This window comes from Perna viridis, chromosome 6 (assembly GCF_037379345.1).
Source record: "Perna viridis isolate PV_CMFRI_1.1 ecotype Kerala chromosome 6, ASM3737934v1, whole genome shotgun sequence".
Classification (NCBI taxonomy): Eukaryota; Metazoa; Mollusca; class Bivalvia; order Mytilida; family Mytilidae; genus Perna; species Perna viridis.
The window spans coordinates 48,274,298-48,302,204 of NC_142450.1; the positions used below are offsets into that span (position 1 = coordinate 48,274,298).

The 27,907-nt window shown below is 34.0% G+C and overlaps 1 protein-coding gene across 1 annotated transcript; it reads right to left on the minus strand.

Moving 5' to 3' along the window:
- Positions 1-4,285: 4,285 nt before the first annotated feature.
- Positions 4,286-26,863, minus strand: LOC148615362 (uncharacterized). Its single transcript, XM_088590274.1, has 8 exons — positions 26,797-26,863; positions 13,144-13,327; positions 12,488-12,723; positions 9,784-9,994; positions 9,298-9,512; positions 8,090-8,497; positions 7,198-7,311; positions 4,286-6,677 (listed from the first exon to the last, which is right to left on the minus strand). Exons 1-8 carry the CDS (start codon positions 26,846-26,848, stop codon positions 6,478-6,480), a joined length of 1,620 nt encoding a protein of 539 aa, XP_088446400.1. The 5' UTR covers positions 26,849-26,863; the 3' UTR covers positions 4,286-6,477.
- Positions 26,864-27,907: the final 1,044 nt, after the last annotated feature.

Sequence of the window (27,907 nt, forward strand, 5' to 3'; positions counted from 1 at the left end):
TCCAACATTCCGGTTTTCACCACGATCCTGCCTATTTGTTATACAGACTTTCCCCTTTGACTATTCATTTGGGCTACTGCCTATATGTCATCAGTTCGGTAATTTTGTCCATATTCGTTTTATATACATAAAAGATGGAAACAATATAGGACATTTATCCAGTGATTTAAGGTGTCCCACAGTTCTGTTTTTTTCCATAGAGGGGGGTAACACGTATTGATGCTATAATTTAATTGTATGGAATGAATATTATATTGTTTTCCTGATTCAAGGTAACTTCAATTTCCCGTCGTGCAAAATTGGAATAACTTCCTTAAAACTTGGTTATTTTGTTTTTTTTTGTTATTTTACTCATGGATCGTTATGGTGTATCCATCAACACCATGAAAACTGATTTATTCAACAGGTCATGGTTTTCCATTCCTCGTTTGTCTACCGCGGACTTGACTTTTTATGAGCAACTCAGCGGGTGTTTCTAGAAAAGCAGAGGACGCTTACCATACCGGTGCACCTGGCCCATGCTCCCAGTTTTTAGTGGAGTCCGAGTTGCTCATTTACTTTTGTTACTTTGTATGTATGATTTTAGTTACTTTATGTTCTTTGTTGTGTATGTCTGTTTTCCATGTCTGGTCTTTGTCCCTGGATTACATTCTTTTGATTACCGCTATAACCTTGGTTCCCTTGATTACTCTTTCAAAGACAGAAACAAATATATCATTAATTTCTCAAATGTCGAGGTGAAATTAAAGTTACTAATATCATCTAAAATGAAATTATTGCAACAAACAATTAACTTGCAATGCTTATTGCTGATTTTTTAACCAAATACTTCCATTTCTATTTTTCCACTTTCACTCCAGTCGAATCTTAAGTTTAACAGAAAGTCTTTCTACTCAGCCAGTTACTTTTGATTCACCCCATGCCATTTTCAACAGTCATTCACCATGTTGTTTTCAGTCGGCCTCTTGGGTGTATGGGTTGTTTGTGAGGTCGGAATTTTGCACTCTCAAAATGGAACCGCTAATGTTGATTTTCTTTTTTTCTTTCTTTTTTCTTTTTTTTTGTATATTACACATGGATAGCATGTACAATACAAATTTAAATCACTGCGACCAAGCTAAGAAAAAAATACCGCTTCAAACGAGTTTAATATGATGCATAAAGTATAGGTTTTATAAAATATTTTACATAAAATTTGAAGGTAATTACATGCCACATACAGCGAGACTGATATCTTTATTTAACTATCAAACCAACATTATTATGTCTTTACGCACTGTTCATTTTATTATTTACATAACGGTGCATGTCAGGTATACGCGTATTTTGTGAGCATGTTAACTCATAGTAAAGGCTAGAAAGGAAGAAAATGTAACCGAATGATTGAACTAAACTGCTATGGAAACTTTATACTGTTGTATTTTTATTGTTTTTTTCTAAATTATTTTTTGTTTGTTCTATTTGCTGTATTTATATGTTTCATTTTGTTTTGTTATGATTGGTAGAAATGTTCGGATATACCAATGTTGACTTGATATAAAGAAATACAAATATTACTGATATGAGGTTATGCTGAGAAGTGGACTTTTTTTACTAGATAACATTACGTTCTCCCTTTGGGATTTACTTAATTGTCACAAGTTTAGAAACAATTGCTAAAGCAATTCGCTCATTAACTATTCGCTTTACTCGTCCTTACATTCCAAGTATACCCAAGTTATGTATATGCAGATAGAACATCGGTTATTGAGGATAAGTAAAGGTATTGACTTACTCAGGGTTTTTAAAAATCTTTAAACTTAAACGAAAAACGTCTGTTATGAGACAACAGTTATATTTCATTAGGCCAAATGGGACTGTTTTTACTCAATTATGCAAATTAAGGTATAAAATTGAAAAATTCATATCATATTTCTAGTATAACTTATAAAACATGTATAGAAAATGTGGCAATAAAGAAAAACTGCAAAATATTTACTTTTACGTTGTGGGTCGAACTCTAATAATGATCAGCATATGTAATAAGTGACGTGATCATGTATATGTCATGCTTTTTCACGCATAATTTCATGTACATTGACTCTTTGTAAAGCAAGGACCCGCTGAACAGTCGTTTCCTGCGAAAGAAGAATTTCGCGGATTCATAGAGTGCGAACGTACAATATCACCCCCTAAAATTGGGATACAATATTTTTATCATGAAATCTGGATTTTTCACAAATTCTTCCCCAGAAATAGTCTTTGCTTGGACTACTTTTCTTTATACGCTTCCTAGCCTAAAATCCTGGATCTATTCCTGGTATTGATTGTTTTATATGACGTTTTTTAAAAATGTCATCGCCATGTGTTTATCGTAAATAATATTTTTTTTGTATTATAGTTGATGATGACGATGAACTGTTGAAAAAAATGGATAAATACATAAAATAATAATAGTTTTGTATCATCAGCATGTAGTTCCGAACAAAAGAATAAAAATAATTGACAAAATATAATTCACAAACACGGAATGACACCCTATTATAAAATAGTTTATAGTTTGTTACAATTTTATTTGCTCAATTAGAACAAATGGGATAGGACACAAGTTAGTCAAACTTATAAAGTCTTTTCCCATGAATTACATTTCTTACAATATTACACGGAGCATACTACAAGGATATACAGTAATGACGTGCACAAGACAAAAATAGAAGAAGAAAACAACTAATACATGTATCAGTTGGGTAAATAAAATAACAACAAAAGATTAGCAAATACATATAGTTTGTGAGTGGAACCGACGCCTCCAAGTATTTTAAACAACGAGGAAACGTTTCGATTTCTTGATAAATGTTAGAACTTCTTCTACAATTGCCATTTCGTTTGTAAGATCTTGATGCCCACTTAAGAGGATACTACTTTCTATTTCCATGGGTAGCCAATTAAGTTAATGTATAAGGTCGTTTCGGATATCATTGTAGAAAGGACAGACAAAGAAGAAATGATTTACATCCTCATTTTAGTACCACAATTACACGCTGGGCTAGACACTATGTTAGTTTTACCAAGATCTCCATTTAGAAACGAAGCCGAACAACGGAGTTGCGAGAGTATTACGTTAAGTTTTCGTGGGCCATAAGAATAATATGAAGGGGTAGTTATTTTTGAGGATTTTTCTTTTAGTGCTGCCTTGAATTTTGAAAGAGAGCCTAGATCGCAAACGGATGGGTCGAGTTTATTCCATGCTTCAATAACAGAAGGAATGAAATATTCAGACGTTGACGACAGCCTACAGAATGGCTGTATTAATCATTGCCGTTTCTCAAGGGATACAAAGTTAAACTTTGGACATCAGGGGGTACAAGGTTATTGAGGTATTTCGGAGCTTTATCATTGACAATGTTATAAAATAAATGCAGTTTTCTACGCTTTCTTCTTTCTGAGAGTGGCTCCCAGCTTGAATCAGAGTACAAAAGTTCTGTTTTTGTAAATATCAGTAACCCTGTAATGATTTTAGCAGCATCAAGTTGTAGTTTTTAAGGTTATATGCATTTAGTATTCCACAATTATCCCAAACTTCACAACCATATTCAAAAAAGCTGGCATATGTATACTGCATAGAGTTTGGAAAGTGTATCCCTATTGAACTTTCTCAAAATGTTTAAATGTCGATTAACACTTTTAATAATATAATCTATTTTGTTATTCCATTTACAATCTTGCGAAAAAAGTTATTCCAAGATGTCTGCGACTGTGTGTTATCGGTATGATATTATCATTTTGTGAAAAGGATAGGTCATCTGGTGTTTTAACGTTTGAGGAAATCATTATTTCGGTTTTATCTGGGTTAAAATTCATTAACCACTTATTTGACCAGTCTGCAAGTTCCTCCAAATCATTTCCTATTACTGTTTTGATATTTTCAGTACTATTACTTGAGTAACCTAAAGATGTATCATCAGCAAAAAGGCGGGTTAAGGGTTGGAGTCGTTCTCCAATATCATTTAAGTAGATCAAAAACAGTAAAGGACCCTGGACTGACCCTTGCAGTACACCTGCTTGGATTGGTAGAAGAGATGAGCACCTGTTTTTAAGCACAACTATCTGTTTTCTATCAGTAAGATAACCCTTAAACAAGCCTATGAGATTTCCGTTTATTCCGTACGATTTGAGTTTATGTATCAAACCTTTATGCCAAATCTGTCACAAGCTGTTGAAAAATCACAAAATACGAAGAAGCTAATTTCTTTATTTTCAAGAGAATTCCAAACAATATTATATAGTTCAATTAGTTGATGCACTGTTGATAGTTTTGATAAGAACCCCGATTGCGATTGGTAAGGATAAAGTAAACTATTATCAATTAGGTGATTATATACATGCTTGTACACCACTTTTTGCATTACCTTTCCCAAACAGCTTATAAGCGAAATAGGACGATAATTTGAAGGTAATGCAGTATCCCCCTTTTTAAATATAGGTATAACATGATCCACCTTCCATGCAGTTGGATATCTGTGAGTTTCAAGAGACTTATTAAATATTAAAGCAAGGGGCTTAGCTATTACCTCAGGAGATATTTTAAGCAGACGATGACTTATCTTGTCTGGTCCTGTAGCCTTATTTGGATTTGGTATTATAATTATATCTATAATTTCACAACTGTGTCGTTATTCAAGGTATTAATGAGATGGGGTATAATATTCATACCTCTGTTGGATTTAATAAGCATTTTCGTTATTTTCCAGTACATTTTTTAATTCTTTAAATTTTCCGTTATATAATTGTCAATATTTTTCTCAAAGTTTTCTTTGGCAACTTTTTTCATGTTGTTTACTTTATTTTTTTTGGTTTTTTTATACGTGAGGATATCTTTATCGAGTTTTGTCCAGAGAGCTTTTTTTCCTAATTCTGTCACGAATACGAATTTCTCCCCTATTATTATTTTTATACCACGGTCTGTCATGTGCACGTATGGTTATCATTTTAGTCGGTATGCCTTTTCTTGCTATTGTGATAAATGTGCTTTCAAATTCATGGCACATTTCATCTACATCGTTAAGTTCGTTCAATTTATTTTCCCATTCTATTTCAAAAAGTTCATTAGCAAAGTTAACACGATCAGTTTGATCATACATCCACACTTCACGTTCAAAAGTATTCGATACTGATTTTGTAAATACAATAAACGTAATCGCCGCGTCGTGATCACTGATCTGTCTAGGTAAAACACTCGAGTACTGCTATCAAAGCGAAATAATTATTGGACCTATTAATGTTCTACTATCATTAGCTACCCGGGTGGGTTCATTTATCACATTATTTTGGTTGTTAGAGTTTATGATATCTAGAAGCTTATTTTTTGAGTTACAAAATAGGTTTGAATTGAAATCACCAGCTAGCACGATGTTCTCATTTAATTCAAGGGCCAACTCTTTTGAGTATTGGAGACGCAACCAGTAATCATTGTCTCTACCTGGTGGCCTATAGGTTGCACAGAACAGAGATGATTGACCATGCGCATGAACTTTTGCCCAGATTATTTCATCAATTGGATTTTCAAGTTCGATTTTTCTCGAAATACCTATATTTTCTTTCGAATATATTAGGATACCACCTCCTGCGTAAGGCCTATCTTTGCGAAGTGGGTTATTCTTCAAAGTATCAATTAGAATATCATGGTCTTGGATGTGTTCATTCAAGTGTGTTTCAGTTGGAATCAAAATATCAAATTCATCAGCAAAGTTATCTAGGAATTCTATTTTATTTCTTATGCTTGCGGGTGTTTAGATTACACAGTAAAAAGAAGTATTTGCAAGATGTTCTGGTGTTTTGTGTCGAGGTTGAATCTTTTAATGGGCCAGGATTACTTTCGATATTTCCTATTAAAAGAATTAAATGAAAAGTACAAACAGTGCATTCACATTTGGATTTAACGATTGAAGAAGTACATTAAGTGATGCAACTATACACAAAAAAGTAAGTTGTTAAGAAATATATCAGAGTATGTGTTCATATAGTTATGTAACCAGTAAGTTTCCTCATTCGACAGTTGAAAGTACCAATCGCTGCCCTATAATTTTCAACTGTATTACCAAGTGGGTAAACAACATATACAGATAGGGATTTAGGCTGCAACAGGCTTCCAGTAGTCGAATGCATGTAATAAAAAAGGTCATCAGGTCCACAAATTGATTGCAAGATATATAAACAAATGTACATGTAAATATGCAGACAATGAACTGTAACTTATGTCCATAATTATGAACGTGTATGTGCATGCAGGTATCAATATGGCTACAGAGCACTGTTGTATGTTCATGACCATAATATAGTTTTGTCATAAAAAAGTCTGGAAATGGGTAAAATAGGCTCCCTTGGATACATTCAACCGTATACTAGTTCGAATATCAAAATTATATTATAAAATCATCTTTTTACCGGAAAATGTAACGTCGTATTCAAGACATGCATACTACATCGTTTTAACTACCATTAGTTGTTTTGCCTAACACCTGACATATCAGGACCTTTATTTCCCGGTCTACGACATTCCCTGCACTGTGACAATAATGTAGGAACATCAACCAACACAACAGACGAAAATATTATTACCAGTATGGCTACTCCGATAAAACCGATGCTTTTAGAGGAAACCCTGTCGTCGTAAACACTTATCTTCGTTCTTTTGTAAGCTGAAAAAATAGTCAAAGAAACGTGAAAGAGAGACAGAATTTTAATAAATATGAACCAAATCATTAGCCATATCATATTCAATTTAATATTGAATTAAAATCGCTGTGTCATCCCATGTTATATCAGTGGCCAATTTTGTTATCACCCTTCATTCACACTATCTTTTCTTTACTTTAACACTTTCAACATATTTGTTCTTACTCAAGTAATGTTAGTGTAGAATTGCCTCCCTTACTACAGTATATCTGATAGTCGGAGCGTTTAAGTCGTAGAAAGACCTGTAGAAAAAAAATAAAAACTTGACAATTAAATTTGATGCTTTTATTATAATAAAACTTTTCAGTTAATTTAGATTTTTTAACATCCGCGTTATCTAATTGATTGTGTGGAACAGTTTATTGATTTAAAAAATTTAATTTTCTATTCGCATATTTCTTTTTTTTTTTAATTGTAGACGACGAGAACGTATTATGATACTGATGACGATGATGACGAGGATATTGATTGCGATTAACATACATGTAATTTCTGTCTTATCTATAAACAACAGATCATGCAGTTCCTTAATCCTGACATCCAACTGGTCCTTGGTCAGGGTCACACCTGTGTAGTTACATGAACATAAACACCCGCCTGAAACATACATTCATACACGTATTTAATTTCTGACCAGCAATTTAAGTTACTTTATAATCAACATAATATATAGTATCAAAACTCTCATGTGAAAGATAATTTAACTCAATGTAGTTTTCATCCCATCGTTTGTAATAAATATTGCCTTTTACAAAAACGCATTGAAAATATCAATTGTTAAACAGCTATTTGAACAAACATAATTAATGTCAGAACATAAAGAAGCCGGGTTTCATCAACGTCATTATGCGGGTTACATACCACTAATTCAACACAAAAATAGTCCTACATAAGTTTTAGTGCAGTTGAATTATGTTGCTGTGAAAAAAGTGCACATCAAATCTGCACAAGTGCACTGTTACTTAGTGATTTAAATATTTTCATGAGTTCTGCATAAAGACCACTTTTTATGAAATGTAGGGGAATTCTCATTCTATTTTTAGCTGGTGTTTCTCTGCAAGGTAGTAAAGCTCACAACATATTTTCAGGGCTATTATTGTAAACATGCAGCTTTTAGGTGTTGTATAGTCTTCTTCAGGTTAAACTTAAGATAGAAGCTCCATAACTCATTGAACTTAGTGAAATTAGCGTTGGCGCCTATGGGAATTGACATTAGTAGTTTGAAGCCTGCACGTGACCGGATATTACAACGGGATGGAATCCTTTATTGATCATAATTTATTATTAAAACATATTTTTACATAGGTTCTCTTGTAGTAGTCTATACCGTGATTTATCTTGCAAAAAAGAAAAAAAAGAAAATAGAAATACTCACCTTGTGTAGCCTGAGGAACAGTTGTAATCAATGTATACCCATGTTGTGACATGGACGAAATTGGTGCCGGGACGTTTTTTGTCGTTATCGTGTCTGTAACAATGGGCTGGATCGTCATTTCTTCTGTTGTTACTATACTGTCGGTTGTTGTTATACTGTCGGTTGTTACTATACTGTCGGATGTTACTATACTGTCGGTTGTTGTGGTACTGTCGGTTGTCACTATACTGTCGGTTGTTACTATACTGTCGGTTGTTACTATACTGTTGGTTGCTATTATACTGTCGGTTGTGATGTGGGTTGTTGTTTGAATTGTACTTGTTGTCGTTTGTTGTATGGTTGTTGTCGTGGGAAATGTTGAGATACCAGGGGTAGCTCTTGCTGTGATAGGCGACAGAACCATATCTTCTAAGATAAATAATAATTCTTCCATAACAAAGAATTGGATGGACAAAAATACACGTATTTGTTGTGATTTATGTATTTTCCGTTTTCCCATTTAATAATTATATGTGGAACAGTATATTTTCTACAAATGCGTTCTGATTTATGATAGTTAAAGAGGAGTTGAAGGTATCACGCGTGCCAATGCACCTTTAAAGTGTTTCTTCAACTAGTGGACTGTAATTGATGAGCAAATTTAGGAAAATGTTCGCAAAACTGAAATCATGGATTATAAGTTTTTATTCAATATGAATCCACACTCTCTCAGTCTATTGAATATTACTTCGAATGAAACTTAATAACTGTGATTAAAATTAAAAAAAAATCTGACAGTATAGCAAGGTAATACAGTCCTCTACGGGAAGAAGTAGTGTCGAGGAGAACTGTTCGGTAGAAAAGTGCGAAAAACTGAGTCTGTGTAGAATGTCCAAGTCAAAGGATCAGTTGTAAATGTACCAAATATCAAACGTATATCTGCAAGTATGATGAAAAAAGTGCGGGGAAACTAATTTTTCAAAGGAAGGGTAAAAACTTGATCTATAACTTGACATGGTTAATCAATGTACAAAATGTATATCCTGAATCGTGACGAAAAACTGATTTGCGTGACTGACTAACGGACAGACAGAGTGCAGACCTAAAGTCCTCTTCGGCAAAAAGTGGTGCTTAAACGTATAGTCATCATCATTATTTTCATTTTATGTGGATTAATTGTTTTCAGGAGGAAAAAAATCATCACCTTGAACTGCTATGAAGGTACTCACTAATATCTTTGTAGCATAGGAAGTCATTATAGACAATTGTAAGGCATGAAAGTTCCATCCAGGTAAAGTCCATCGTACTGATGGCACCACAGTCTCTTGTGGAGTAAGGGAATTGAACACCAAAGTTTACGTATGTCACATTACTGCCGTCTATCCATTTGTAAGCTCCTTCCACATCAAAATCGTTGAATCCTATCCAAAGTCTGCCTACATCACTTAAATTGAAAGGGTGTAAGTCTTGTCATTAGCTCCATTTTGTTTAAACTATATTCCTAGTACATTTTTTATAATGTTGTCAAAGTAAACGCATGCTAAATTAGCTCAGACGGAAGTGTCATTTGTTTTAGAGAAAAAGCTGTCGAACAAAACTACTGAATGATATATTTTGCTTTGCATATTTCCCGCACAAAACTTGAAATATCTTGAAAAGTGCAATGCATCATTTCTATAACTTGTTAGGTATTAAATACAGGAAGAAGAACTAACCTTACGTAGGGCTTCATGAACGTCTCTAAAAATCTATTGACTTCAGCACTTTCTATCTTTGCCATTGTGCTATTAATATCTCCAGTTTGTTTACAGACTGATGGGCCATCTGCCCATTTAGTTCCAGTCTGATTAGCATGCCAAAACCACAGCGATTGAGCAGGATAAAATATTGTAGATACAACGGCGCTTGGACATAATGAATATACTTCTATAAATAAGAGATGATTGTAAAGAAAATCAATATAAACCAGATATTCGCGTATCAATATACTGTACTACTAACGTATTGGTAATTAGCATATTTGTTGTTTATGGAGAAGCAGAGGACGCTTACCCTACCGGCGCACCTAGTCCATGCTCCAAATTTTAATGGAGTCCGAGTTGCGCATTTACTTTTGTATCTTTGTATGTGTTATTTTGGTTATTTCATGATCTTTGTTCAGTGTCTGTTTTCCGTGTCTGGTCTTTTCTCTGGATTACATAGTACATGTTTTTTGTTTCCACTAGAATCTTGGTTCCCTTTATTTATATATATAAGGGTCTGAAAAATTACCAACGATGTTAGAAGGGTCAAATTTGTCCAGCGCCCTAGACCACTCGGCCAGCTAGGCTATAAAATATAGTTTTCGCTGGCCGGGTTATTCCTCCTCGTAGGATTATTCTAGGACTGTAACTACTTTTTTAGTATGTACACGATGTATGGTAGTACGGGCAGCTCATCTAGGTGTTGTTATGTAGGATAGAGGATCAAATTAACCAAACATGTCACAACAAATCAATATTATACAAACGTCTCAGAATGTGACGATTCTACTCGTTACACTGCTCCATCAGATCAAATTCTGAGATGTTTGTATAATATTGATTTGTTGTGACATGTATCGTTAACTTGATCTTCTATCCCTATATTTTATAGCCTAGCTGGCCGAGTGGTCTAGGGCGCTGGGCATTGTGCACGCGATGTTTCTATATATGTCACAGCGGTACGAGTTCGATCCCGCGGAGGAAACGACACATCTGATAGTTCTTACATCGTTGGGAATTTTTCAAACCTTTCTATACTTACGCTATTTTCCCTGTATAAATTTCTGGGATATATATATACTTTTCATCATATAATTAGTAGCAAGTCTAAGGCTAAGATGTTGACCCGTCACCTCCTTTATCACACCTTGCATTAAATTGTTTTTGGTCACAGAAGCAACATCAACCCGTAAGTAGGCATGTCATCCAACTCAGACACATTATTCTGACTGCTATACAATACCGTCGTACATGTAACTCTAGTTCTTACATGCAGCGTGCTCGTCTGCAAAAGGTATATCAAGGAAACGGGCTTCGAACGTTTATCAAAAAGAGCATAATCCAAGGATAACGACTAGACAAAGCAACGAATAACATGAATAACCAAAATAATAAGTACAAATTAACCGAAGTAAATAACAACCCGCACATCACTAAAAACTGGGAACATGGACCAGGTGCACCAGTAGGGTTAGTGTTCTCTGATATTCTAGAAACCCCTCTCCCCCTCCCCGATTTGGTTATAAAATATCAAATCCCGGGTTAGACGAATGAGAAAGGAAAACTATGAAACAGTGAACAAATCGCTTTTCGTGGTGCAGGTACACCATAATTATCAACGAGTTCATGATGACGACCACAAAAGTTTTGTTGTGATGAGTTTTATATTGTTGCAAGATACCTTGTATTAGTTTGTTTGTTTGTTTATTGGGGTTTAACGTCCGAGCAGCAATATTTCAGCTATATTCAGACAATGAACATAAAATGGATGATAAAATGAACATGAAATGAAGAAAAAAAAGGATGGGTCACAAGGATAATAGGGTCGACAAATTTTGATTGCCACTGGAAAAAGGGGGGATGGGTAAGGTAGGGCAATTTAGCCTCCTGTGGCGGAGCGCAAAGGTTCCTACTCCTATCGAATACCACAGCAGGGTTCTTTAACGTGCGAGGAACGTGGCATCTTTCCCAACATGGTGCACCACTATGGTTTGCGGTCAGGTTATCCGTATTATAGCCTGACAACCCCAGCATGTAACATGCCAGGGGTACCCCATTCCACCACCTGGGGCACACATCCCAGTTGCTCTGTGGGCAGAGCGCCTAGCCCCCGGCTAGGTTTCTGAGCACTATTTAGTCGCCTTTTACGACAAGCTTAGCGCTGCTGCAGGCCTATTCTTTTAACACCCGGACCTGCACGGGGCCCTTATATTAGAAGCCTACATGTAATTGTTAGCAAGGTACGAAAATTCCGTTTTGTTTCGGCAAGTTCTGACATAACGTACATTTTTGTATGAGTTGTGATATGAAAACTCTATACACATGCGCTGAAGGAATGTTGCCACAGATGAAAGGAAAGTTGACGATACCGAACAGTAAGTCATTGCTTTTGTCGTATGGTTTAGTCATGCATTTTCCCATTCCGTCGAACTGTTAGAGTAGGTCATGAAATTGGGAAGATTTCACACTATCTGCAGTGTCCTTTATTTCAACTTCTTAGGGGTAGATGCGATGCATAAAATCCCTGTAGCTAGGATAAAGCAATGACAACAAGTTACATGTTCTATTGTGAGTCTCGACCAGGAATGGAACCAAGACCTCCCGAACTCGAAGTAAGCATGCTACCCCGACACATCCATTTTGCAGTTACCTCCAGGGAAATAAAAAAATCAACTACCTGTATCTAGATAACATAGCGGTCTGTGGTTCGTGTTACAGTCGTCGTTGAAGATTAGAATTTCATTCATCATATTGGCCATTAGACAGTGTTTGTCGGTCGATGACATATCTGGTTGTCCATAGCCCCACATAATGCCTTGAAGTACTGTCCCATTGCGGTTGTAGTAAAAGCCGGGATTACCAACATCGATTCCGTCAACCCATGCAAAATTATGGACTGTTGAGTACATGTTACTGTAATACAATATCACCCAAGATCATCAACCGAGGTCTAACCAACTAAAGGCTGCTTATTACAATGTTACTGTAATAAAATATCCACCGAGATTATCAACCCAGGCCAACCCATAAGCTGCTAAGTTCGTGTTACTTTAATACAATATCACCCAAGATCATCAACCGAGGTCTAACCAACTAAAGGCTGCTTATTACTATGTTACTGTAATAAAATATAACCCGAGATTATCAACCCAGGCCAACCCATAAGCTGCTAAGTTCATGTTACTTTAATACAATATCACCCGAGATCATCAACCGAGGTCTAAACAACTAAAGACTGCTTAATACATGTTACTAAAATCTTCTAATTTATCCATATCATGTAGTGGAAATAAATGAGTATGACATGTATCCTCTTCTAATAATAACAAATACCTTAGAGTGGAATTGTATTTGAGGTAGTTGTGAATATGACTGTCTATCTCTAACAAGTATCCACCTAAAGATCTACAGTACGTGTCAGCTGTAAAGAACGGAGCAGCAGGCCCTACCCATATACAGTACTTATAACCTGGCTCAAACTCTGACGACGCTGGGCAAGGTGCTCCTAACGCACTTCCTGTAAACAATGACATGAGTATTATAATAAATATAGCAGATATACCTACAATATATGTACATGGCAGTTAGAAGATCAGTCCAAGGCAACATTAAAAAAAAGATTATTGGTCTTCACCCATAATATATTGATCTTTCAAAATAATCTTAAAATTTCTTCACTTCTTCATTTAAACCTGTGTAACGACGCTATGACATTTGACAAGATATTATCTACAGCTTCATGCATGTGAACATGCGTTACCTTTTAGCTATTGAGTCAAACACAAAACGGTTATGTCCTCAATCATTTGAAGTTATCTCACATCTTGCCCAAAACTGTAATATAGAAATATTAGTTTATGTCACGCTTTAGTTCTTTACCTTTTTATGCGATTTCAATGAAAGTGCCTTAGCGTGTTCATTTCACGAAAAGGTAGTAATATATTTTATAAGTGTCAATATATTTAACCAGTTAAATTTATTTTATATTTATATACCTACAATATATGTATTAACACATGGCAGTTAGAAGATCAGTCCAAGGCAACATTAAATAAAAGATTATTGGTCTTCACTCATAAAATATTTTTTAAACTTATTCATAACCATTGACGATATACTGTAAATGTATCTACTTCCGCAGTGTACTGATTTTCGCTATTTTCGAGATGGACAGAAAAACACAACAAGAAATAACTGCAAAATTGATTTTTAAAACAAAATAACGCTTGTCATTTCGCACGGAAAGCGGAATTCTTTGTTCTAAATACTTCACTTCATAGTCAGATCTAAAATACATTATACTTTAAACAGTACATCATTAGTACATATATTCCATCCAGACTTCTTTGTTTGGTGTAAATCTTTCTTTTTTCCTATAAATTAAATACAATGTTCTGTGTTGTGTATGTCTGTTTTCCATGTCTGGTCTTTTTCCCTGGATTACATTCTTTTGATTACCGCTATAACCTTGGTTCCCTTGATTACACATTGCTACATCGGGGTCTTTGAGAACTGATGTCGCTTTGGCGCTCTTTGACCTACTTAAAACTTTCATTCGTTTCAAAATTAAAGACCTCAGAGAAAAGTCAGTTGTTAGTATGAACTTAAAAGAAACGAACTGAAGAAATGATCTCTGGCTTTCGTTGGTACAAATACATTTTATTCACGTACAACTTAATTCTAGTTAATCAGAGTAGAGGATTACATCTTAGAGGTTATATATACTTTATCATTTTTTTTAGGAAATAGAATTTTCAACAGCGGCATTATTATAAAAAAAACGGCTAATAAAACTGGTTTTAAGTTGTATTCATAAGGAAATATTGTAAAAAGAGGAAAAGAATATCATTGTTTTTTCTATGTACTTGATTTTTTAATACTTTATTGTAAACATGAGACACCAAGTGCAAACGGATAACGAACAAAGGACAATGTTATGAATTTATCAAAGGTGGAGATTGCTGTTTCTACGCAGAGCTGATTCGTTTACCGATCTCTGAAAATAGATACATCGGTAATTCCTTCGTTTTTTTAAGAATTTTGTTCCAATCTTTTGTTAATTAAAATGCTAAGGATTCATTTGCATTTCTCTTAAAAGTAGTAAATATTTGTTATGAATTTTCCTATTGTGCATATATGTTCTGTCTTTTCTGACTATGTATTCATACTTTGTAACGTTTGTTCGGACTTTTCCGACTATGTATTTATACTTTGTAATGTTGTTTGGACTTTTCTTAATATGTATTTATGTTTTGACTTTCTGACTATATATTTTCGTTTTGTAACGTCTGTTTTGACTTTTCTGACTATGTATTTATACTTTGTAACGTGTGTTTTGACTTTTCTGACTATGTATTTGTACTTTGTAATGTTGTTTGAACTTTTCTTAATATGTATTTATGTTTTGACTTTTCTGACTATATATTTATACTTTGTAACGTTTGTTTTGACTCTTCTTTCTATGTATTTATACTTTATAACGTTGTCTTGACTATGCATTAATGTTTTGACTAATTGACTAAATATTTATACTTTGTAACGTTTGTTTGGACTTTTCTATGTATTTGTACTTTGTAACGTTGTTTGGACTTTTCTGACTATATATTTGTTTTTGTAACATTTATATTGACTTTTCTGACTATATGTTTTGTAACGTGTGTTTTGACTTTTTTTTTACTATGTATTTATACTGTGTAAAGTTGTTTGGACTTTTCTGACTTTGTTTATATACTTTGTAACGTTTGTTTTGACTTTTCTGACTATGTATTTATGTTTGACTTCTCTGACTATATATTTATGATTTGTTACGCGTGCTTGGACTTTTCTGACTGTAGTTATGCTTTGTGACGTTGTTTGGACTTTTCTGACTATGTATTCATACTTTGTAACGTTTCGTTTGACCTTTCTGACTATTTATTTTATACTTTGTAACGTGTGTTTGAACTTTTCTGACTGTATTTATGTTATGACTTTTCTGACTATGTATTCTTTTCAACTTTAAGCTTATTCAGATTATTAAGAAAGCTTATTCACTCAGGTTACGTTGTTGAAGTGCATGTCATAGAAATATACTTATTTTAAAATAATAAAAAAAAATCATGCTGCAGTGATATTTAAGTTTTCATTCTCCAACGAACTTCTTTTGTCCAAATCATTTGAGAATGTCTAAGGCTCTCTAACATGAATTTACGTATAGCAACTGCACTGCAGGCTTTGAAAATATAATTTAGTTTACATAAAAACGTTGCTGATATCTGATTCAAGTCCTAATCGTGTTTAAGCAATAATTTACGAATGAATAACACCAATTAGAACATGTAAATGTCTATAATAAATGTATACTCAAATGTGGTTTTATGATTGATTATTATTATAATAATATATAATTAAATAGATCTTTCAAAATAATCTTAAAATTTCTTCACTTCTTCATTTAAACCTGTGTAACGACGCTATGACATTTGACAAGATATTATCTACAGCTTCATGCATGTGAACATGCGTTAACTTTTAGCTATTGAGTCAAACACAAAACGGTTATGTCCTCAATCATTTGAAGTTATCTCACATCTTGCCCAAAACTGTAATATAGCAATATTAGTTTATGTCACGCTTTAGTTCTTTACCTTTTTATGCGATTTCAATGAAAGTGCCTTAGCGTGTTCATTTCACGAAAAGGTAGTAATATATTTTATAAGTGTCAATATATTTAACCAGTTGAATTTATTCTAAATACACTTTCGAAGAAAAACTAATATTTTAAGTACATGTCTCACCGAACTGTGACCTATATTACTCATAATTACGTCTTATTACCATCTATGACATTGTTCATGTTAACGCTGAATAAGTTCTTATACTAATCATGTTACACCGTGCAATTTGTAACATGATATTCTAATTAACACAATTTTTATAAGTGTAACATGAAATGAGCTCCGAACAACCTTGACATAGATGCAAAATGGCAGGCATGTTGACTTCACATCCTAATTTTCCAAAGTGAAAAACACCTAACTGGGTGCCACAAAGTAAAATGAAACAAGGTCAGAATACATTCCTTATTACTTAATGTCATTAAATCTCAAGATCAAAGATCGCAAATCATAATATTTTCAGACTTAAATTTTAGGATTTATTTTTTATTCTTCGGGTAGATAATACATATTACAGGTAGATCCCCGATTAGATCACAACTATCACATGTACATTTTTAGCTAGAACAAACATGTTAAAAGTATATCTTCATCTAGATTATTCATATAACAGGTTCATTTTCAGCTCGATCATACCAATTACAAGTACTTCAGCTACATCATTCCTATTACAATAAATAAAAAAAGGTATAGATATGGTGAAACCCAACAAATGCACCACCGAATAACCTTTATAAAAATAGTAAATACTTACAGAGATTACCAAAATGTCTTCAGAAGGTATGAACACCCATTTGAGTAAGCTCTGGAAGGCCCCGACAATAAAAGCAATAAAATCCACGATGACAGAATGATGACATTTCTTAAAAAACAAGAGACAAATAATGACACGAAGGTATCATAGGTAGATCACGTACATATCCAGGTAAATCATGCCTATTACATGAACGTATCCAGGTAGATCATATCTATTACACCTATATATTCAGGTAGATCATGCCTATTACACGAACGTTTCCAGGTAGATCATACCTATTACACCTAAAGCACATATCTAGGCAGATCATATATCCTACTACACCTACATATTAAGGTCGATCATACCTACTACACCTACATATACAAGTATATCATACATATCACACCTACATATCCAGGTAGATCATACCTATCACACCTACATATCTAGGTAGATCATACCTATTACACCTACATATCCAGGTAGATCATACCTATTACACCTACATATCCAGGTAGATCATACCTATTACACCTACATATTCAGGTAGATCATACCTTAGCTACAACACGTATATATCTAGGTAGATCATACCTATCACACCTACATATTTAGGTCGATCATACCTATTACACCTACATATTCAGGTAGATCATACCTATCACACCTACATATCCAGGTAGATCATACCTATTACATCTACATATCTAGGTAGATCATACCTTAGCTACAACACGTATATATCTAGGTAGATCATACCTATCACACCTACATATCCAGGTAGATCATACCTTAGCTACAACACGTATATATCTAGGTAGATCATACCTATCACACCTACATATTTAGGTCGATCATACCTATTACACCTACATATCCAGGTAGATCATACCTATCACACCTACATATCCAGGTAGATCATACCTATTACATCTACATATCTAGGTAGATCACACATTAGCTACAACACGTATATATCTAGGTACATCATACCTATCACACCTACATATCCAGGTAGATCATACCTTAGCTACAACACGTATATATCTAGGTAGATCATACCTTAGCTACAACACGTATATATCTAGGTAGATCATACCTATCACACCTACATATTTAGGTCGATCATACCTATTACACCTTCATATCCAGGTAGATCATACCTATCACACCTACATATCCAGGTAGATCACACCTATTACATCTACATATCTAGGTAGATCACACATTAGCTACAACACGTATATATCTAGGTAGATCATACCTATCACACCTACATATCCAGGTAGATCATACCTATCACACGTACATATCCAGGTAGATCATACCTTAGCTACAACACGTATATATCTAGGTAGATCATACCTTAGCTACAACACGTACATATCCAGGTAGATCATACCTATCACACCTACATATAAAGGTAGATCATACCTATTACACCTACATATTTAGGTAGGTCATACCTTAGCTACAACACGTATATAACTAGGTAGATCATACCTATCACACCTACATATCCAGGTAGATCATACCTTAGCTACAACACGTATATATCTAGGTAGATCATACCTATCACACCTATATATCCAGGTAGATCATACCTATCACACCTACATATCCAGGTAGATCATACCTATTACACCTATATATCTAGGTAGATCATACCTTAGCTACAACACGTACATATCCAAGTAGATCATACCTATCACACCTACATATAAAGGTAGATCATACCTATAACACCTACATATCCAGGTAGATCATACCTATTACACCTACATATCTAGGTAGATCATACCTTAGCTACAACACGTACATATACAAGTAGATCATACCTATCACACCTACATATCAAGGTAGATCATACCTATAACACCTACATATCCAGGTAGATCATACCTATTACACCTACATATCTAGGTAGATCATACCTTAGCTACAACACGTATATATCTAGGTAGTTCATACCTATCACACCTACATATCCAGGTAGATCATACCTATCACACCTACATATCTAGGTAGATCATACCTTAGCTACAACAAGTATATTTCTAGGTAGATCATACCTATCACACCTACATATCCAGGTAGATCATACCTATCACACCTACATATCTAGGTAGATCATACCTTAGCTACTACACGTACATATCCAGGTAGATCATACTCTAGCTACTACACGTACATATCCAGGTAGATCATACTTTAGCTACTACACGTACATATCCAGGAAGATCATACCTATCACACCTACATATCTAGGTAGATCATACCTTAGCTACAACACGTATATATCTAGGTAGATCATACTTATGATAGTGTCCATCTTTTTTAACATCTTGCAGCTTTATAGATAACTATGTATAATTTTTAATGAGCAAATAGTATTTCATATGAGTTTGCAAATTAAACTTTACTGTATCTTATTTTATTTCATTTTTAAAGACTCTTTTTAACAAATATTAATCCCAAAGTCTAAGACTTAAATCGCAATAAATACTTTCATTAACATTTAAAATGATTGTCTCCTTTCGGTTGCATAACTGGTTGTATTATCAACTAGGCCCTCTATACTCACTCACCAACAGAAAAACATCAACATCTGCTTTGTGCATGTAAAATCAGGAGCTTCAAATAATATAATGGCAGCTTCATTTTCACATACATGGAAAAGGACCACACTAGGCTAGGAAACATTAGCTAGCTTAGATGATTAAATACAAAGCGAATCTGAGCTTTTCTAAGATAGGGATGGTTAAAACATGGCACCCGAATGTTTACGAAAATGACGTAATCAGCATATCAACACCGGACAATAGACCAAAAGACATTTCGGACCAAGACAATCCATAGTTTCTTACCAAAGCTGAACATTTCGGTCCATACATAATTCAGACGAGAATGCATAAGGACAATAAAGCCCGTATATGCTAACAAATTTTACCAATTTGAAAGTTGCATGCAATAATAACAGGGCTGACAAAAATTGTGAAAGGACTTAAGTGTTTGAATTCATATGTTTCTTCTGGAGCGTTTAAGGTTTCACCTTCCTCATAATTAGTGTTATTTAGAATATAAAAGGCTGTATACATTTTTTTTTCTGAATTTTTAATAAATTTTCAAACTTTAAAAAAGTAAATGGGGATTTGATTACAGGTAAAACAAACATTCGTTCGAGTAACCTTATGGACAATCAATGCAGAAAAAACTTATTAACCAATTTTCTTTTTAGAGTGGTGTTTTCGTCGATATTAAGATTTGTACAAGAGAAATTAAGCAATATGTCATATGTATGTTGTTATTTTTGTTCGTTTCAAGAAGTATATAATCATTAATTTAATAATTCCTTTATTGATATCGTTATAATAGAATTGATGATTAATTGATTAATGAGCTTTGACAGAATTACTTAAGATTGTAATCACGCTATTACTATCTATTCTGATTTCGATTTACGTTACTATTTCTTTTGAATTATCTTGCTATGCAACTACATAAGTAACGATTAGTTAAAACGTGTTACCAAGGGCCTAATAAAAATGTACATGGCGTAACTTTTATCCTAAGTAGAAGCTATCGTATGGAAAGAGAGTAATACTGGATACACAGACTAGGAACTGCAATACCTGATGGGTACAATGACACCAATAAAAGTATAGGAAACAATTTAAGCCAATAAAACAATAAAATAAATGTGATGAATTTATTTGACAAAAATCCAAAACGGATAGGGAGTCGTGGTCATGGTCATTACACATCACTTTAGATGCGTGATGTCTCCATAGATGGTCTTCTTCCTTTCATACAAAAACCTCTTGGACTTCATCACATTCGAACTGAACTCTAATCTATATATCTCACTCTCCTACACATCCTTTACAAAACAAGTCCTGACACACCTGTTTCTAAACCTACTTTATCACAGACGTGTGGTCATCATTGGATATTTGTTTCCACAGACTCTTTAAAACAGTTTTTATAAAAGGTTAAGATGTAGAAAAACGACCATTTCTGCCATTACCGTTTGTCAACAAAGGTATAGATACAATTAATTTGGCTAACAAAAACGTCACAAACAAAATTCCGTCGTATTTCAAAGGTAAATCAGTACTGATTATTTCATATTCCTATACTTCACCCATTGCATCCAAAATTTTGAATTATAAAAGGCTATTGCAGACCCTCGGGATTGAGGACTTCAAGGCTAAACCACTTGAATTTTATTGCAAAAGCTCTCCAATGAATTATGATCTTTCCGGTCACGTCATTACGGGAGATTTAAACAACATCGAAAACGAATCTTTCCGAAAAGTCCTTTCTAATGGTCCCAAGTACCGTGAACCAATCTCCATATATTGGAATTATAACTTAAAAGTTCTTATGGTTGCCGTGGATGACTGCACAATAAAATGGATAAAACGAGAACAAGACGACATTGATTCTCTGTCAGAATGGGTAAAGACTGTGAGCTCTTTAATTTGAAACGTATGAAAGTTTTAATTAGGTCAATGACTGTCAATCCTATATCAGTTTTCAAAGACCTCGATGAAGCAAAATATTGTCCACTATAAATGACAAATATGTTGTCGTACCAGCAGATAAAGCGCAAAACAACATTAGTTTTGTCTGCAAAACGTATTACATCCAATACTTACTATCAGAGGTAGACGCAGAAAATAATCACAGAATCATAATAAGACCTATATGGCAACTACACTTTCCAAAGGAGAGGTAGTACAAAACCATACATCTGTGCTATTCTTTTTGGTCCCATACTTTTATTTCCGCTAGTATCTTGGTTTCCTTGATTACTCTTTCTAGTTAAAAAGACTACATTTATTTTAATTTGTGAATTCAGCGTTTACATGAAAACTGATTTATTCAACGGGTCATAGTTTTCCCTTCGTCGTTTGATCTTGAACTTACTATAACAAAGCAATAAATTGTGCGAAAAAAATCAACATCGTGCATTTATACGAAATGACATTCACACTAGAATATTAAGAGAAATGAAACCTATCTCTGTGAAATTTCAACGCCCTCACACGATTGTAGTGTGATTTATAATCATAATTGAGGAAATACCGTAGCGAATCATGACTTAGCTCCTCTGCCTTGCTCTGATACAGTTAAAGGAGCAACAACACTGCAGCTGTCAGTCCAGTTAGACGTGGGATCTAAATGAAGATATCTAGTCTTCTCTTTGAGATAGAAACTTCATATCGGTCAATCAAATTGTGACGCCGACCAAAAACATTTGCAGTGATGATATTAACTATGTAAACTTTATTGATAATGCTCTGACACATTATATGTGTAGCATGAGGTCAAACATATAAAGGGTGATCGTACCTCTGATTATAACGTTTATTTGACAATATCCGCGCTTTACACAGTTAGCCTATGTACAGACCACACGTTCGACAGTAACGGATCAACTGCGAAATATATACACCAAAGGCTGGAAATGTTGATATATTGCCACTGAGAAAAGGAACGTTTACTATTGGGAAGTCAAATGCATCATATTTGTCATAAAGTTTCAATTTCAAACGTCTTTATTATCAATGTACAAATGAAGGTCTAGGTATGAGGTAGACGAAGATGTATCAGTTGTCTTTTTTATTTCAAGTTCATTTGGTTAGATTAGATGCAATTAAGTAATCCTTGTAGCTAGGATTGTTCAGTCTGAGAGATAATACATTATCTATAAAATGTAAACCGAAATTTAAGGACTGGGCTGCTTGCTTCCCTTTTTACTATAGTAGTCCTTGTAAAAATCTGATTTCATACAAAGTCAGGAACAGATTGGCCGAGAGTGGCGCACAATTTGTTGTCATAGATATTCCTATGGTCTGGTGGAACACATGTCTCCCATTTTCTTTTTTTTTCACAAATTAAGCCTTTTCTCTACCTTATACTAGATCAGCACATCTGTTAGTTCCCTGCTTTGTATCGGCGAATAAGATCACGTCACGTAGAACTGTCTTTAGCATGTCACGAGGAAGTGTGATGAACAAGGTAGAAAAATCAAAAGTTAGGAATACTGCTACAAAAGGTAAGACTAAATTGCGATTTCCGAGCGATAACATTTCATAAGATAAAAATAACATTCAATAATCTTTTTGAACAATACTTTCCGTTGAGTGGAAACTTTGATTGTGTTTAAAGTGAACAAGTAAATTACGTTTTATTTCCCTCGATTGCGATTTTAGCGTCCACCAATAGGGCGTACTAACATGTTTCAAAACGCGCATACATTAAATTTAAAATGTTCAATGCTGATTATTTACAACAGACGGTGTAACTTCTTTTTCATTACAGTTTTTATTCAGCAGCGCAAGAAAACGCCACTTGCATGGGAAACCTTTATCCGCTTCCTCAAAATCATTCTCACTACTATACCAAGGCCACAAAATAAACGCACACCTCATGCTTCATATTTAAAGAGTAAACAAGGAAACCAAGAAAACTTTGAATAAACTTTATTTTTACGCGGTTTTTTGTTTTGATGTTCGACGTCGATAAATGTTTACCTTGTAGGTGTGGAACATGCATCACAGGAATTAAAGAACATTTCTTTCTATCTAAAAGAATCTCTCCCAATTGGAGAAACAGTTTTTGAGACGTATTCAAGAAAACCGAGATTCTAGCTGAAACCGAAGGAATGTAATCCAGGGACAAAGAGAAGGAAAAGGCACACATAATAAAGAACATAGAATAACCAAATTAATACATACAAAGTTACAAAAATAAATGAACAACACGGACTCCACTAAAATCTGGGAGCATGGACCAGGTGCACCGGTAGGGTAAGTGTCTTCAAGGGAACCAAGAAGACTACATGTAAATAAAATATATTTAACTTCTGTAAGTCAGTGACAGATGATGGTACCTATTCAACCCTTTTTATGGTTATTTTGCTGTTGCTTTAATCTGTGGCAACATCTCTTCAGCACCCGCGTATGGAGTGTTCATATCACAACTCATACGTTATGCCAGAGCTTGCCGAAACTACGAAGACTTTTTGAATCGCGCTAGAATTCTAATAAATAGGCTTCTGGAACAGGGTTATGTTGCTACAAGATTGAAGTCATCACTACAGACGTTTTATTGTCGTCATTTTATGATGTATCCATCTGCGCCATGAAAACTGATTTATTCAATGTCGGCTGGTATTTCTAGAAAAGCAGAGGACGCGAACCCTACCTGGTCCATGCTCCCAGTTTTTAGTGGAGTCCGAGTTTCTCATTTGTTTTTGTTACTTTGTATGTATGATTTTAGTTACTTTATGTTCTTTGTTGTGTATATTTATTTTCAATGTCTGGTCTTTGTCCCTGGATTACGTTCCTTTGATTACCGTTATAACCTAAGTAACCTTGGTTCCCTTGATTTGAATATATATAACATTTATATTTTTCTATATAATGGGTGTGCTGTAAAATATTTATTTTTAAACACGTTACTATCTAATAATGTTTTCGCACTGTGATATGCACAATATGTACATTTCATGCACATAATTTACATGAATTATATTGATATTAAACAGTTATGTCAATTAAGATGTTAGGGAAAAAATCAGTTACATGTACCTGAATAAAATCTGACGTTGCGCACCCTATTGCGGCTGTGTTGAAAAAAAAACACACATATCTAAACTATAAATGACTATTGTAAACAAAAACTGTGAATATGTAAAAAGCTGAATACTGGAAACAGGACAAATTATCAGTTCTGAATATTTGTCACAAATGGTACAAATGTACTTCTAATTCTTTATGATTACACTTTCCAAAAACCCGTAAAAATGTCGAAATTCAACCTGTCAGGTGTAACTAACTGTAGGTCCAAAAAAGCTAAAAGAGTGAATTGCAATATTGCAGAGGGTACGAAATTCGTAGTAAAATTTTGCATGGAAGAATAATTTTATATGTTCTTTTTGAGATAATTATCGAAATTGTGTTAATTTTAGGCAAAATAATGTTCAATGCAAAAATGAAAGTGTTGGTAAATGGTCAGATTTCTAAAAGTGTTCAGTAATCAAATTCTGTTATTAATGTAAGAACTTATTTACACAATATTCTTATGCGATTAATATTTCCTAAAAATGTACATACTTTCAGCAATTCTACGTCGGCATTTGATAAAATTTTCAGCACAAACAAAAAAGTTACGTCCTTTTGAAAATGTCACGCTAAATGTCAGATGTCAATATTTTCCGGGTTCGTTGAGAACATATCATGGTCCAAAATAATTCTACAATCAACTGGCAATTTCTTCTATGAAACTACATACACTTAGGAATACACGTATTTCATATTTTTATAATTTAAACCGTTTTAAACTGATAAAATACGAACAAAACAAATGTCTAGCGATTTGTCCAACTTTTTGAACGTTTGGAACGTTTTCCGTCGATCGTGAAATGAGGAAATAAAACGGAAATAATTTCCGCGTGAGATAATAAGAACCAGACACTTATACTCGTCTCTACAATTACAAGTATAGAATATGCAACTGAAAGAGACCAAGTCGAAATCGATGGGATACAAAAAGACAAAAAGTATATTTATTTTGTGTTATTAACAAACGAAAGAATTTTAATAAACCAAAAAAGAATTGAAGATATATTAGTTTAGAGGAATTAGATCGGAGTGGAATAACTGACCGCAACATATAGTTGACAGAACTTTAAAAGGGAGTCATAAACATTTTTTTATTTCGGAAAGCGCAAATGAGCAAATGAAATGAAACTCTTCATCAAAGAGCGGCTATCTAATGGGTGTTGATGAAAGCCCGAATTTCTGATAAATAGAAAGCTCTTTCAATCGAAATACTAATTTGTGAAAGGTCCAAATTCTGCTATTGGTACATGTAACATAAAATCATAAATGTACATCAAAATGCGCATTTTAACCTATCGTGGGAGAAAGTTGCAATGTTCCCTCTCTAGACAGACAGAGTGTGCATATAAGTAATTATGCATGTGCAAATTTAATTTACCGGTAGTACTAATAATCAATGTAATTACTATTTTCGATTTTCTAAGAAATGTTACTACCAATAAATATTGTATATTTCGCAATATTGTACACGTGTTCCAATAAGCAAGCAAGCAAGAAACGAAAAGTGTCGATAAACGTCGAATTCCGACGTTACCGCATGTGCCGCAATAGCGTGCGTAACGTCAATAGTATGCGTAACGTCATTTACAAATGTATATAATCATGAATGTCTTAAACACATAGCAGTTATAAGTTATTGTGTAGAAAATATAAAACAATACACAAACCCCTATTGATAAAGATTTTTGCGAAGCAGTTGTGCTCAAAAGTCTCTGACATTTCCCATGCAACGTTATAAAATGTTCTTATCTAAATACCAGTGAATAAAACATCGTTGGAAAAATAGAGAATGTATTCATAGACATCAAAATTCAAAAACATAACTACGACGTGGAAGCAGGAGCATAGTACGACCCAGTATAACCTCAATATTGTAGCTCACCGACACACTTTGTCATTTATTCGACTACAAGAGTAAATATTTTTCGTTAAATAGCAATAAAATATATGAAATTACCTGTTATGTAAACTAGCATGTAAATAGTCCACTTCCTACCGTATTGCACCATCCTCGACTATTCAAGGAGTTAGGTCACATTTAAATATCTACAATAACCGTATATAAAGCTCTTAGATATTCTAATCCATAGACTGTTGAGTTTTACATTAATATTCCGTGCCATTTTAAACATTTTTTGTAAAGCAATCAGATTGTAGTATGACTGTTTTAACCATAGGTTCCACGGAATTAACTATAATTATGAAAGAAAATAATACACTTGTTTTGTTCTTGTGTTCTACCTGGTAACAGAAACTGTCGTGCTGTTCACTGTGAAAGACACAGTAGAACTAAAATGTTGTAGAAAAGTTCAGAATTAATGTAATCCAAATGCATGACAGAAATATCGAGAAGAAATGCACAATAGTTCCCAGTAGCTATTTCTTTCTATACATATGTACATGTATATACAACGTCACTTGTTAACCTTTTTTATTTCATTACATTACTGTTTGCTTTGATTTGTTTTCTAATCATATTCGTTAATGGACTGCGGGATTTCAAGGTCATTCAAAGTATAAAAAAGAACTGCTACAAACATATTTGATACAAAAAAAAATATTACAAGATCTGTATTCATTAGGTTCAATTTTCTTTGTTGTCATATGATGACCCTTCAAATCCCTTAAAAAAAGTACATTGTTTTAATTAATTTAGCAGTAATTAAACATTTCCTTAAAATGCAGTTTTTTTAATAACTTTTATTTGAAAGAGTAATCAAGGAAACCAAGATTATAGTGGTAACCAAAAGAATGTAATCCAGGGACAAAGACCAGACATGGAAAACAGACATACACAACAAAGAACATAAAGTAACTAAAAATCATAAATACAAAGTAACAAAAGCAAATGAGCAACTCAGGCTCAACTACAAACTGGGAGCATGGACCAGGTGCAGAGGTAGGGTGAGCGTCCTCTGTTTTTTAGATGGATTGATTGATTGATTGTTGGGGTTTAACCCCCGAGCAGCAATATTTCAGCTATATTCAGGCGATGAACATGAAATGGATGATAAAATGAACATGAATGATGATGAAATGAAACAAGAGATGGGACACAAGGATAATAG